A 13,679-nucleotide genomic window follows, 5' to 3' on the forward strand; every position below is an offset into this window, starting at 1 on the left:
GTATGAGGTGGGCCAGTTGAGACGGTTTTTAGAAAGAAAGAAAAAATCGATGAAAAAACCAAAAATGGGAGGGCAGAAAATCAAAACCATGATTGAAAGAAGGGTGGGCGGACGACAAAACCTTTTTCTTATTATTAGTTTGATTTTTGATTTTTTGATTGTTTCTTCATGCTGCCACGGTGAGCCTTTTTTTTTGTGTGTGTGATGGAGCTGCCACCTTTTGATTCACCTCCGATCCTCCTCCTCTCTCGGCGCCGTTAATCCAACAACCAACCCCTCCTCCCCTCGCTGTCTCCCCTCTCCTCTCCTATCCGCTACGATACAAAAGCTCAAGAACCCACGCACGCGCGCACCCCCACCCACCCCACCACGCCTCGCTCGCTCCCTCGCTCTCCCCCTCCCTCCCCACGCAGCGCCGGTGGGGCACGGTTGCCGGCGACCGGACGCGACCACTGCCGCCGCCGTCGTCGCCCTCGCCGCCGCACCGCCCTCTCCACACTGCCGAACCGGTACGCACGCCCTCTGCTCCTCTCGCCTCGCTGGCTCCTTCTTCTCCCTGGCACGCTTGATCCGGCCGGCCCCTCCGCGGGTTGGTTGCTCGCCGTTGCGGAATTGCGGCGGAATTGGCGCCAAGGAGGGCGGGATCTCGCCGTCCCGGCCCCCTTTTCGTCTCGTCTCGTCTCGTCCTCCTTTTTTACTGCCTTTTCTGCGCTGTTGCTCGTACTATTCCCGGCCACGAGCAGCAGGGCAGGGCGCGCCCGCAGCCGCACGGCCTCCTCGTCGTTCAAACTATCTTCTCCTTCCCCACGGTTTTAGCTCGGGCGTCAGCTTCTAATCCGCCAGAAAATCTCCATTTCCGCGGCCTCTGTTTGCTCGCTTGATTTTGATTTTATTTTTTTACATGTCGCGGTTTCTCATATTTCGTGACTTGTTTTCACTTCCTGCTCGTCTTCTTCTCCAGGCACACTGGCCGTAATCTGCTTGGAGGCGATTTTCCCTGCAGCTAGCTGGTGCTGGTGGCGGTGGGTTGGAGGAATAAAGAAATGATCAATCTGTTCGATTTGAGCGCTGGAGCCAGCGCCAGGGTCGCCACCAGAGATGGTAACGTCATGCAACGACCCAACTGACCATGATTTTTTCGGATACATGATTGGTTAACTCCGCGATGATTTTTCGTGGCGAAGAGAAGACCTCTTGTATGATTGTTCTTCGGTTAGTGGAAGGTGTGTGAACTGGGTGTCCTAATTATGGATCTCCTCCTTCCTGGCAGGTTCTCCGGTGAGAGGAACACAGTCGGACCGGAAGGAGTACGCCGATCTCAAGTCGACGGTAAGCACATATATTTTTCGTATTGGCTTGAGATCAGTGTCAAACTGTCAAATCTCAACTTTTTACAGTCTGCTTATCACTGCATGATCCATGTGTGGCGCAGGTGACTGGCAGCATGAGGAGGAGCTCGTCGGACAGATCCGGCGGTACGCCCATGAAAACGCTGATAGCGCAGGAGATGGCAAAGGAGGGGGACACAAATCAGAAGAACACTAATGTTATAGCAAGGCTGATGGGTCTCGACGAAGGTGTGGCCTTTCCCAAGCCTGTTCAACCTTCCAGCAGGAGGAGATCTCCAGAGTGCCATTTATCAACCACGATGGCAAGGGTCAACAACCAAATGTCATTCGACAAGCATGCGAGCTCTGTTGAAAATGTGGAATATAAGGATGTCTATGAGGTGGGATACCAGCCACAAAGGTGTGAGCATTTGAGCGACGATTCTTCACACGGAGGGAGGCCACATGAAGATCATGACAAGAAAAGAATGGATCTCGTCCGGCAGAAGTTTGTTGAAGCAAAGCAGCTAGCCTCACATGAGAATCTTCTCCAATCGAAAGAATTCCATGATGCTCTGGAGACTTTGAATTCAAACAGGGACTTGTTTCTCAAGTTCCTCGAAGAACCCAACTCGCTCTTTGCAAAGCAATCTGGTGAATTCTATTCCACGCCAACGTCACCACAGAGGAAGCAAATAACCGTGTTGAAGCCTGCTAGATCAGTGGAGCTGAAGAGTGAAAATGCACTTAAAAGGCAGCAAAACCATGCAGTTCAAGGGAGTAGAACAGAGAAAAGCAATCTTTGTAGGAAGCCCAATGCTGGTCATGCCAGAGCAGAAAGGCGTCCACAGCACACCCGGATAGTGGTCTTAAAACCTACCTCCGCAATCACAACAGCAGAGCAGTTTCAACAAAATGGTCATGGTAACTCTGATGATTCTGATGCTCCTGATGTATCAAGGCATGTGAGTGATGAGATACACTGGTCAGCACACGGCATGTGTCACCAGCATGATGAGTGTTTGCAGGGTAGCGTACAGTCAAATATGGTCGGGCGAGATAGATCATATTATGATCGCGCTGAAGAAGGACGGAGTAGCTTCAGTGGCTCGGAGCTTGGAAGTCCAACATCATGCCATTCTTGGGATTACATCTACCGGTTTAGCAATCCTTATTTTGGCTCATCTTTAAGCCATGCTTCTTGTTCTCCTGAGGCACATGTAGCTAGGGAGGGTAAGAAGCATACCTCTGATAGGTGGCCAAGTGCATCTTCCAATGAGATTATCCGAGAAAACGTGCCGATGCGAAGGAGCTTGAGCACGCTTGGTGAAATGCTTGCCATGTCTGATATGAAGAAAGAAGATGTTGTTGATCAGGTGGCCACTAATGCCAGCAGCCAGTTGTGTGGCAACGAACCAAGAGTCGCCGTACCATCTAATTGTTCTGTTGATGGTGCGGAAGGAGAAAGCTCAAGCAATAAAATTTCAAGGTCAAAATCTGTTCCAGTCTCTTCATCAGCCTTTGGCAGCCTGCGTTTAGATGCTAGATCTTCAGATTCTCAACATAGAGAAGCCACAACCCCGAAGGAGGCGGCCAAGCCTAGGAGTGGGAAGTCATCTCTCAAGGGAAAGATTTCGAGCTTCTTCTCAATGCGTAGGAAAGCCGGAAAAGAGAAGCTCATCACATCTCCCTCGGGTAGCCTGAATGGCAGAGTTCCTGTGGACAGTGATGTAGTAGTTGGTGTATCACAGTCGGCCTGTACTGGCCTACAAGACGATGTTGCTTCAGAGAATTTAGAAGATAAGTATCAGTATGCAACAATAGTACTTCCGGTCAAGGAATCAGAGGCACTTTCTTCTTCTAAGGTACAGTACTTACTTTTCTACATTTTTGTTTACCTAGATGTAAATATAGCTATATTTTAACACATAAAAGTGGTAGATTTGTTAACTTGGACGGATAATTTTGCAGGCACTAATTTCTTTTGAGAAAGCACACTCATTTGAGATTCGGAATTCACACTTTGATGAGCCCAGTCCTACATCAGTTCTCGATGCGCTGTTTGAGGATAGGAATGAAAAGTCTGCCAGTTCATCAGAAAGTGCAATTACCGCTAAACAAGGTAACACTTTACTATGTCTGTCGTGTAATAATTTTCTGGCAATGTGGCATGTTAACTTTTCTGCTTCATAACTAACCATTATATAGACATAAAAGGCTATAGTGGTAGGGTAGTAGTCTAGTAAGTACCAATAAAGTGTACTTAATCTTTCTGGGCAGGCCATGAAAGATAATAAAGTATAATTAACTTTTGTGCTTCATAATTAACCATTATTGGCACCACTCTAGGCTTTTATTGTGGGACATAAAATTAGGCTATAGCAGTAAGTAGCCATGATGTGTACTTAATAATCTTTTTTGGCTAGGCCACAGTAGATAGCCCCTTCTCTGAATCTCAACATTTATCTTGCTTGCAGAACCTTTATCGAGATGTCTTCCGATCGGATCGGTTGCGCGGACGTTATCATGGGATGATTCCTCCGAAGAAGAGGCCGCGCCGTGCTCTAGCAAAGAAGAAGATTCCCACGAGCAAGAGCAGTACGAATTCGTCGAGAAGATCCTATCATCCGCCGGCCTCTGCAACGGGGCGACCAGCAACGTCTTCGCCCGGTGGCACTCGCTCGACAGCCCTCTGGCCCCAAACGTGCCCGACCAGTTCCTGGAGCGCAAGGTGGAGGACGCCAAGTGCAGAGAGCGGCGGTCGAGCCAGAGGCTCCTCATCGACTCCGTCAACGCCGCGCTGCTTGACATCGGCCAGAGCAAGCTCTGGGGCGCATACCCTTGCACCGCAGGGCCGATCATCATCAACGTATCGCAGCGAGACGAACCGGTGGGCGACGCGGCATGGAGGCTGGTGAAAGGCTGGCTGTCGGACGACGAGGCGGGCAACGGGCTGCCGGACAATGTGGGCGCCGCGGCGGACCGGGTCGTCGGCGAGGAGATCGGGGGCAGGGGGTGGTCCGAGATGCTGCGGCTGGAGGTGGACGACATGACCAAGGAGATATGCGGGGGTGTCCTGGGCGAGGTCGTTGAGGAGGCGCTGTCAGAGCTCGCCGGGCGCCGTTGATGGATGCTCCTCTTCATTTTTTGCACTGGTTGTTGTGGTGTCCACCGGTGGCTTTTATTTTCCGATCTGGTGGAGACCGTTTGATGAGGCCCCGGCGCCTGGCTCCTTGTGTGTGTGTGTGTGTGTGTGTGTAGTCCCTCTTGACTGTCCTGTATGCTCCAGTCAAGTGTGCGTGCGTGCCCACTCCCTCTCTCTGTCACGCCACATGCCGTTACAGTTGATACATTCTATTCTACAGTAATAATGATCATGAATGATACGAATGAGTGAATGAGTACAGCTGCGTTTCAGAATCCTTGGCCACGAGTTGGTATCATCTTTTTGTGTAAAGACAGGAGAGAAATGGAGGCGCTGGAGATGATGACAGCTCTGAGAACTCTGTGCAGGCTTGTTCATGGAGAAAGATGGGCTTATATTCACTAGCTCCCAAGCAAGAAGTAGTACTGTATTAGTGTATTATGCTTACAAGTGCTGCTGCTACTACTGTTAACAACTGTGTGAGAGTCCATGTGCTTCCTTCCTTGAAAGGCTACAACAGTCCAAGGCACCACCTTTTGTTCCACTTTGTTTACTGCTCACCTTGTCCTCCATCCACCAACTCAACTTGCACCTGCACTGCACTGAATCTGAGGAGGAGGTTGAGTTAAAAATGGGCACGCAAGCACCAAAGTGCATTGACATTCCTGGGGAATAACAGCTTTTTCTTCTTCTTCTTGAGGTGATGATGATAGGCATCCCTGACTTCTTTTGTGGATCCAACGCCAAAGTGCTCAACCTCCCAATGTGTGCTAGTACTGCGTGCCTTTCATCAGTAAGATAAGAGGCTTTGCTCCTTGCTAATTATACTGCTGCTGCTGCTGCTGCTGACTTGTGTGTGTGTGCCAGCTTTGCACACGATGATGCAGTGGTCCTTTGAGACGAGATGAACTGCAGAAATGACCTGTCTGTCTGTCTGCGCGTCCACCTCCGGCCGCCGGGCCTCCTCGCGCTCGCGGTCCATGCATGCCATCCATGCATGATGAATCAGGATTCAGAAGCCACGGAGCTTCCTTCCTTTCTTCGTTGCTGGTCAACTTGTCTGCATCTTTTAGGTGCAACGACATCCCAAAACAAATCTTTTAGGTGCAACCAGCCGGCAACTAACCATGCATCATTAGTGCCCTGGTGCGTGGTTAACCGTCCCTCTGCGCTGCTGCTGCTGCTGCTGCAAAAATAGTCGCAGCAAGCTACCGATTAGCTTCTCTCTAGTGCATGAAGCTCTCTCACATGCTATGCTCTCTTCCTGCTTCTTGGAAAGTTGCGGGCGAAGCCTACCTGACTTGGCCTGTAGTTTTCGATAACTACAGAGGAGAGAGGAGCGTCCTCTCTGTCAGTCAGTCAGTCAGCCCGCCTCTTCCGCCGGTGGCCCGGTGCAACATGCATCCCTTTAATTAGTTTTTCTTCTTCCCGGGCTGCATCGCGGTTCAGTTAGAAGAAGAAAAAAAAGGTTGCTTGCTTTGGCAGGTTCGCCTCCATTACTTGCCTTGATCTCAAGGCACCTCCGCTAATTAACTGGCCCGCACTTGTCTTCTCTATGCAGGGAACTCTCGCTCCTGCTGCTCGATCTCTTGGTTCTTGGAAGCTTTGCCTCCTGCCCTGCATGGCCTGTTATTTCCGATGACTAGTGATGTCTTCCTATTTTTCTAGTAAAGTGCACCCTTCCTCCCCATCGGCATGTGGTTGTAAAATAAAATCAAAAACAATAAACGTCGGTAAAAGGGCGCCCCTGTTCCTAAATATTTGTCTTCCTAGAGATTTCAACAAGTGTCTACTTACGGAGCAAAATGAGTGAATCTATCCTCTAAAATATGTCTATCCATCCGTATGTGATGGTCCATTTAAAATCTGTAAAAAGAAAAATAGTATTTAGAAACGGAGGGAGTATATGCTTTTATATTTGTTTACGGAGGGAGTACTAGCTGGTTCTACTGCTGTATAAGCTTTCAGGCAGTTGCGAGTACAGGGCGTTCATGCTAGTTACTGTATGTTTCGGGCCGTTGGGTCATGCATGCATGCCACTCCCGTGAAGTGGCTTAATGGGGGTGGAGCACTTATTAATGCATGATGATCATTGATCCATACGTGGAAGCATACGTATGTACGTACGTACAGTATAGTACTTCTTTACCGTAGTATCTACTCCCTCCGTTCCTAAATATTTGTCTTTCTAGAGATTTCAAATGGTTACCACATACGGAGTAACCATTTGAAACCTCTAGAAAGACAAATATTTAGAAACGGAGGGAGTATCTAGTTACTAAGCTAGTAAGCTCCCATGATTTCGTGGCCTCTGGCGGCTTGGGGGTTGTGGACGGCATTTCTAAGCCCGTTCGTGTTTGTACCTTTTTTTCACTTGAAACTAATGGCATGATGTGCAACAGCTTTGCAATGCCCTTTACCACTATACCACATGCTGCATAGTCAATAATTAACAGATCACTTGCCACATGCTGTACAGTCAATAATTAACAACTCAATTACTACATGCAATAGTTAATGCTCCAATTAATGCTTAACTAAATAGAAAAAACAGCAGATTATGTGATGCTTATGAGCCAATTAGTGATATACATGCGTACTATACCAGTAAGATTGTGACTTGTGCCTTTAGAGCATCTCCAATAAAAGATGTAAATGAAAAAATAACTAACTTTTTCATCTTTTAGGTTCAAAAAGCCATCTCCAGCAGGTGATGTAGATATAAAAAAAATTACATCCCCTGGCCTAAGTGATGTAAAATACAATATCTGGAGAGGTTGCATCTCCACCTCCAAGTCATGTAAAACAGCTGGTCGCTCGCCAACCGTTGTTCATTTCTCCCTCCGATCGCACGTCTTCTTCCTCCTGCCGCCCGCCCGCCCACCCACCGCACCATGCCGTCATCGCCCCGCGCTAGATCTGGCTGCCAACCACCTCCGTTGCCGGTTCCGCGACTCCGCCGCCGTCGCCACCCGATTCTCCACCGCCCCCTCCCCAAGCCCCCACCCCACCGCCGCCTGCCACCAACCCCCCGCACCGAGCCCCCACGCCAGCGCCGCCTCCCGATTCGCCAACGCTGCCACCGCCCGATTCTCCACCGCCGCCGCCCGATTCACCGCTGCGAAGCCCCCGCCCCGAGCCCCCACCCCAGCGGCTCTCGCCACCAAGCCCACGCACCGAGCCGCCACCCCGCCGCCGCCTCCCGATTCGCCAACGCCGCCACCACCAGATTCTCCACTACCGCCACCTAATTCGACGCCACGAAGCCCCCGCCCCGAGCCCCCACCCCACCGCCTCGCACGGCCAAGCCCCGCCCCAATCCCTCAACCCACCACCGCCGCCCTGCCGTCACCATGCCGCAGCAGATGACCCCGAAGAGCAAGACGAGTTTCTTCAGCATGCGGGCGAAGTCGTCCGGCAACTTCGGCATGGAATTCTACGATGAGGGACACCTCTTCTGGCTCGGCACGTGCTCCACCGCTGACGAGGCCGCGCGTGCTTACATTGGAAGCAAGGAGTCGATGAGAAACATGCAAAAGGTTAGCAATTTACTCTCTTGCATCCAACCAGAGTGTAACTATGATTATAGATTTACCATTATATTCTTTCATTTCTCTAATATTCCTTGTAATAACCATTGAGCAAGAAATTAAGCTCGGACGTATTGAACGAAGCTCACACAATAATTGTTCATTAATTTCGTTAGACGGATACTTTTATAAAAATGTTTAAACATGATCGCCATTACTATATAGCACAACTAAATGACAATTACACACAGCGAGCCAACCAATTGGGATAGACCGTATACAAAATAAACATAGGGGACTTAACCCACGACCGAAGAATAGGCGCGGCAAAGCGCGCGTCATGCTCTAGTACTTCCTACTGCCCCTGCACTTGCTATGATAATATTTCGTTAATAAAGCTCCAAATTTCGATGCAAAGAAAAAAATGAGGTTCAGCTGCCCGCCAGGAAAAAAAATTGAGGTTCAATTATTAACCGTTTCGTGTGTCCCGGGGAGCAAAGCCGCGTGGATTACCGATCCCCCGAAGATTTCGAGAGCTCTCCCACTCCTCCCCGTACGTGTAGCTCGTAGAGCAAGTATAATAAGATACATTCAGCGGGCTGTAAGGATTAAAATATTATATTTTTACTGAGTTGGATAAGAGAGAATAGGAGAGAGAAGAGAAGCAGGCTGCAGATTAACAGTCGGCTGTAGCACAGGCTCCAACATACAATGTGAGGATGTAAAATGGGTCATGTATTAATAAAGTACTATTCCCTCCATCTCAAAATAAATGACTCAAGTTTGTACTAACTTTAGTACAAAGTTGAGTCACTTATTTTGAGACAGAGAGAGTACTTCTTAATAACTTGCTACTATACGTGTTGGCTATTAGATCGACTATATATGACATGGCAACTCCATATAGCCGATAGTTGGCTATACTATTAACCATGCTCGTATACGTCGCTCTCGCCTGTGGTCCTCGCGGTCTTCTTCTTCTTCTTCGGGTGAGCGGCTCAACTGCTCGGTCCGATCGTTTTGCCCCGCGACCTCTCGTGCTCGACTGCTCGGCAGTTCTCGGCGACCGCCCGTGTTGTCCCGTCCTCCGTCCGCACCTGCACGGATGCCGTTGCGTTGGACTCCAGGCAGACACGTACGTACGCACGCAGCGCCTTGTCCCTTTGTCGATACGCGTCGGTACCGGCACATGCACGGTGGGGCTTCGTCTCCCTCGGAGTCGGAGGATCGACGAGCGTCGGTACGGGTTTTTTGGCCGGGACCGATGGAGCTCGGCTGGGCTGGATCGCCGTACGCGCAGCAGCCGTTGCGCCGGTCTCCCTCCGGGCTGGACCTGGCCCCCGACCGGATCTGCGCAGCACGAGCGAAAGCCGCATGGATCGGCAGCGACAAATTCTCCAGGCGCAGTGGAAAAACGGGGCGAGAGAAACTACCAACGATCGTACCGTTCTAGTTATATCCCGCGGTTTTTTTTCTGTTCTACGCGAGAAATTAACCTTTCAGCTCTAGCTTTTGCTTGGCGCAGCTATAGCTAGCGCACAGCCGTATACATCGCTTGCTTCTCAAAACAAAAAAAGTTATACTCTACTACGAAAACTACTATAGATCGTTTGGTCGACACTAGACCACACGGGAAAAAGTCCAAAATAAACCTTGAACTTGTAGACGGAACTTAAATCAAATCCTGAACTTGCAATCTCGGAAATTAGCACACCGAACTTTTTGATCCCGGTCTATTTTAAACCTTGAGGGTGTTTAGTTGGGATTCGCTGACGTGGCAAGCATCGTTGACTGTTTTTTTTTTGAGAAAAGAATCGTTGACTGGTTGGCTGGACATTAGGACGAATTGGGCTGGCCCATAAATGCAGTCGCTCGCGCGCTCTCTTAGTTTTTTTTCATTTTCATTTTTTTCATTTCCGTAATGATAATAACTTCTTTCAAATTTTCGTAATGAAAGCAAACATTTTTTTATGTACCCACTTGTGTTCTACCAGCCAACCACAACTCAAGTAACGAAACGGCTACGCTAATTTTCGGGCTGAAACGTTTAGTGCCCAAGATTATAGGAAGGAGGGAGTATTAGGATTTAGGAGCGACAAAATTAGAAGCAGCCACAATAAAATAGGCTTGATACTACTCGAACTCAGGACGTCGCACTCGCAGAGGACTGACCTAGCCAATCGCCCTGAAGTCTCCTAATAATTATATTTAGCGTGTAGTAGTATATAAGAACAGATATAATTGTGCCGGCCCTGTCGCGACCGCTCTCAACGATCTCTTTAGGTATTTTCACTTTGCGTTTGCGAAAAAAAACTTTTCCCGTCTGTTGGGCCGGCCCAGTCTCGACTGCCGTCGACAATCCGGGATTCGACGTGCGAGGTCGGTACTTCCTGTTTGAGAATACTCTCGAGGTTTAAAATAGACCGGGATCAGAAAGTTCGCCATGCTGATTTTCGGAATTGCAAGTTCAGGGTTTGATTTAGCTTTCGTCTACGAGTTAAAGGTTCATTTTGAACTTTTTCCGACCACACGAGCTACACCGGGCAGCCGGGCAGGGGTACGCACGTTATGCAACCTGTTGGCTGTGGCGGTGTCTCATCGATGGCCAAATAATGGGCGCACGCACGAATGTTGGCTGTGGCTTTGTGTCGCGATGGCAACGTACGTCTCCTAGCTCCCGCATTGTCCCGTCCTCTGCCCGCACCTGCACCACGCGCCGTTGAAGATTCCGCCTTGTCCATACGCGTCGGCACCGGCACCGGCACGGTCGTCTTCTTCTGCTCCGAGACGGTCGGTACGGTCCTGGCAAGGGGGCGCGCTGGACCGACGGATGGATCGCCGTACGTGCGGTCGTTGCGCTTGCGCCTGTTCATCTCTCCCCGGACTGGACCGGCACCCGACCGGATCTGCACGCACGAGCGAAAACCGCAGTCTGGTTATCGCTTTCTCTGGGCGACAAGTCAATCCAGTGATCCGCATGCATGGAGCTAGCTAGCTGTTTTGTGCCAGCGAACGAGTGCTTGACTAGGAGCAGAAGTACAGAACACGGCGAGTACGTGCTAATAACCTTATAACTTTCGTCCCGGTTTATTAGCCCCACTCGTATTTAGGGTCACATTTTGAGCATGGTTTTAACTAATAAAACATACTCCCTCCGTCCTAAATTACTCGTCGCTGAAATGGATGTATATAGAACTAAAATACATCTAGATACATCCATACATGCGACAAGTAATTCGGTACGGAGGGAGTAGACTATGTATAGCAAAAACAATATAGTTGAAAACTATGTTCAAATCTGAATCCAACGGTATAATTTTTTGTTAAATACATCAACATTTTGTTAGCTAAATCTATTATCGGAATTTGGCACAAAGTATGAAAAATGACCAATAATCCAGGATGGATGTGGGACTAGCAATAAACTTTGGGCCGTGATAAGTGCAAGACGTGTGGCAGGACCACACATGACAACTCCGAACGTTTTTTATGACAAGTTTAGTGACGCGAGGACGGCAGCTTTAGTTGTCAAGCATGACAACTTTTTTTTTACGGCGACTTTCAGTTTCTTTGGGGGGTTGGTTTTTCTTTTCAGATGACAATTTTAACTGTAAAAACCATTAGAACTGGAGTGCTTCGTGTGACAGGTGTGACATTTATCATTTGGGTAAACTTTACTATGTACCGATCGATCGTGTGATTTCGCCTACCTATTACTCCATCTGTCCGGAAATACTTGTCGTCCATTCTTTCGACAAGTATTTTCGGATGAAGGGAGTAACTCCGAATTAGTTAAAGCTTGGAAGCATGTGTCGAGGGCTAGCTAGCATACAGGACTACGCTACCCTACACGGCAGGACGCGTCGATCGGGAGTAGTGCGGTACCATCGATTGGCGAATCATGGGCCGGAGCCTGGACCTGCATCGCACGCAGGTGCAGATCGCCTTTTACAGTCGAACCGGCGTGAGTCGAGCAGTCCTTGCGGCGTCGTGATGCACAAGCAGAACGCGCGGGCCATGGCAGCGATTCACCGATCGAAGCAGTCTCACATGCGCGCTGCCCAGACCGTGTCCGGCATCACTGCACTGCGCTGCACGCACATCGATCAATAGGCTTGCTAGGATGCAGCGACAGGGGAGTACGTGGCCAGGCATAACATAACTGCAGCTTTTCCTTCTTCCGCGGCTGCAGCCTGCAGGCCAGGCCAGAGGGTCTGTAAAAAGTGATGTTTAACGCATTCTTTTGGTGCTACCTGACCAGCTTTTTCTTGTGTGAAGAGAAAAACTTGAGCATATAACTAACCAGGCAGGCGTGCGTGATGAGCGTAAAGTAGGAGTACTACTCCTATTGTTTTTTTTTTCCTATTCAGATTCAGACAATCTGTTCATTTGTTCAGACTTCAGACGAGCACCTCTGCTCGTTTTTCTTTTGAGTAACAGTCTGCTCGTAAATCGGGTCCTGGATTTCCGTCGGAGCTCCATCTCGCCGCTACTGGGCCGGTCCATTAATGTGGCTGTGGCGCCAAGTTTTTCCTCTGCAGTTTTCTTATCGGGTTTTCATCGTTCCTACATAAAATACAATTTTGCTTGTCTTATGACCTATTTTTTTTGTTTCTTATGCCAAATTTACGTAATGAATCAATATGAATGTAATTATTTCTATTCTAAATGTAATTTATTTATCAAACGATCGTAAGATTACCACGGGTGAAGAATAAATTATTCTGCACCCTGGATGATGAATAATATAATATAATATATTATTATACATATATATATATATATATGATACATGTTAAACATTTTTTAAAATGTACCATACATTTCTTGAAACCCAGGAACATTTTTAAATGTCACAAAAAAATTAATGGTATCAACATTTTTTAAAATTACACTAACATTTTTTTACATTGTGTTAATATTTTTCCAATTTGAGGTAAATTTTTTGAAAAACTGAAGTACATTTTTTTGGAATATATGTATTTGAATTTTTTCACAAATATAAAAATAAAGAAATAAAACAAGTAGCAAAAACCATAAAAAAAACTACGATAGAAACACTACTCCCTGTGTACCTTATAACTGGTCACGGGTGACTTTAATTATGCCGCTAACGAACCGCTTCGCTCCTGGAACCGCTCCACACAGACGATACATGAAGCAATCTTCTTGCTTTCCTCGACACCGGCAACGCTGGGTCCTTGTCCGTCTCCGTCTGCCGCTCCAGCCAGGGCCGGTCCTGAGATTTTGGGGGCCCGGGGCGAGACTAAAATTTGGGGCCCTTAATACAGACATCATAACAATAAAAATGAATATAAGTATATATGAAATATCTCTACTCCTAATGTCTCAGTTGGTAGAATAGCCTTCGCGGTTTTTTTCGTCCCACCACTTTCGTCCATATTTTTTTGTTGGTTTTTTTTCATCCCTTCCCTCACTCCACCGGTTTATTTTCTTCTTCACTATTTCCTTGTAAACTAACACTTTCCTACCGTACAAAAAGTCACAGATCCAACTTTTCTAGTTTACCCTAATCAACCGATCCATCTCATCAATGCAATTTGCTTTAGTAAACAAATAACGGATTTTAAGGAAACAAATAAAAGGCTTTAAGGGAAAATCCAATTGACTAATCGACAAATATGTATCTGAACCTTCCTTCTTCAAAACTCCACT

At 48.0% G+C, this 13,679-nt stretch overlaps 1 protein-coding gene across 1 annotated transcript; it reads left to right on the forward strand.

Annotated features, from left to right (window-relative positions):
* Positions 1–301: 301 nt before the first annotated feature.
* Positions 302–4,721, forward strand: LOC123098750 (uncharacterized). Its single transcript, XM_044520820.1, has 6 exons — positions 302–509; positions 962–1,101; positions 1,271–1,329; positions 1,433–3,193; positions 3,300–3,450; positions 3,806–4,721. The coding sequence occupies exons 2-6, from the start codon at positions 1,044–1,046 to the stop codon at positions 4,453–4,455; spliced, it is 2,679 nt and encodes an 892-aa protein (XP_044376755.1). The 5' UTR covers positions 302–509; positions 962–1,043; the 3' UTR covers positions 4,456–4,721.
* Positions 4,722–13,679: the final 8,958 nt, after the last annotated feature.

This window comes from Triticum aestivum, chromosome 4D, assembly GCF_018294505.1.
Source record: "Triticum aestivum cultivar Chinese Spring chromosome 4D, IWGSC CS RefSeq v2.1, whole genome shotgun sequence".
Taxonomy (NCBI): Eukaryota; Viridiplantae; Streptophyta; class Magnoliopsida; order Poales; family Poaceae; genus Triticum; species Triticum aestivum.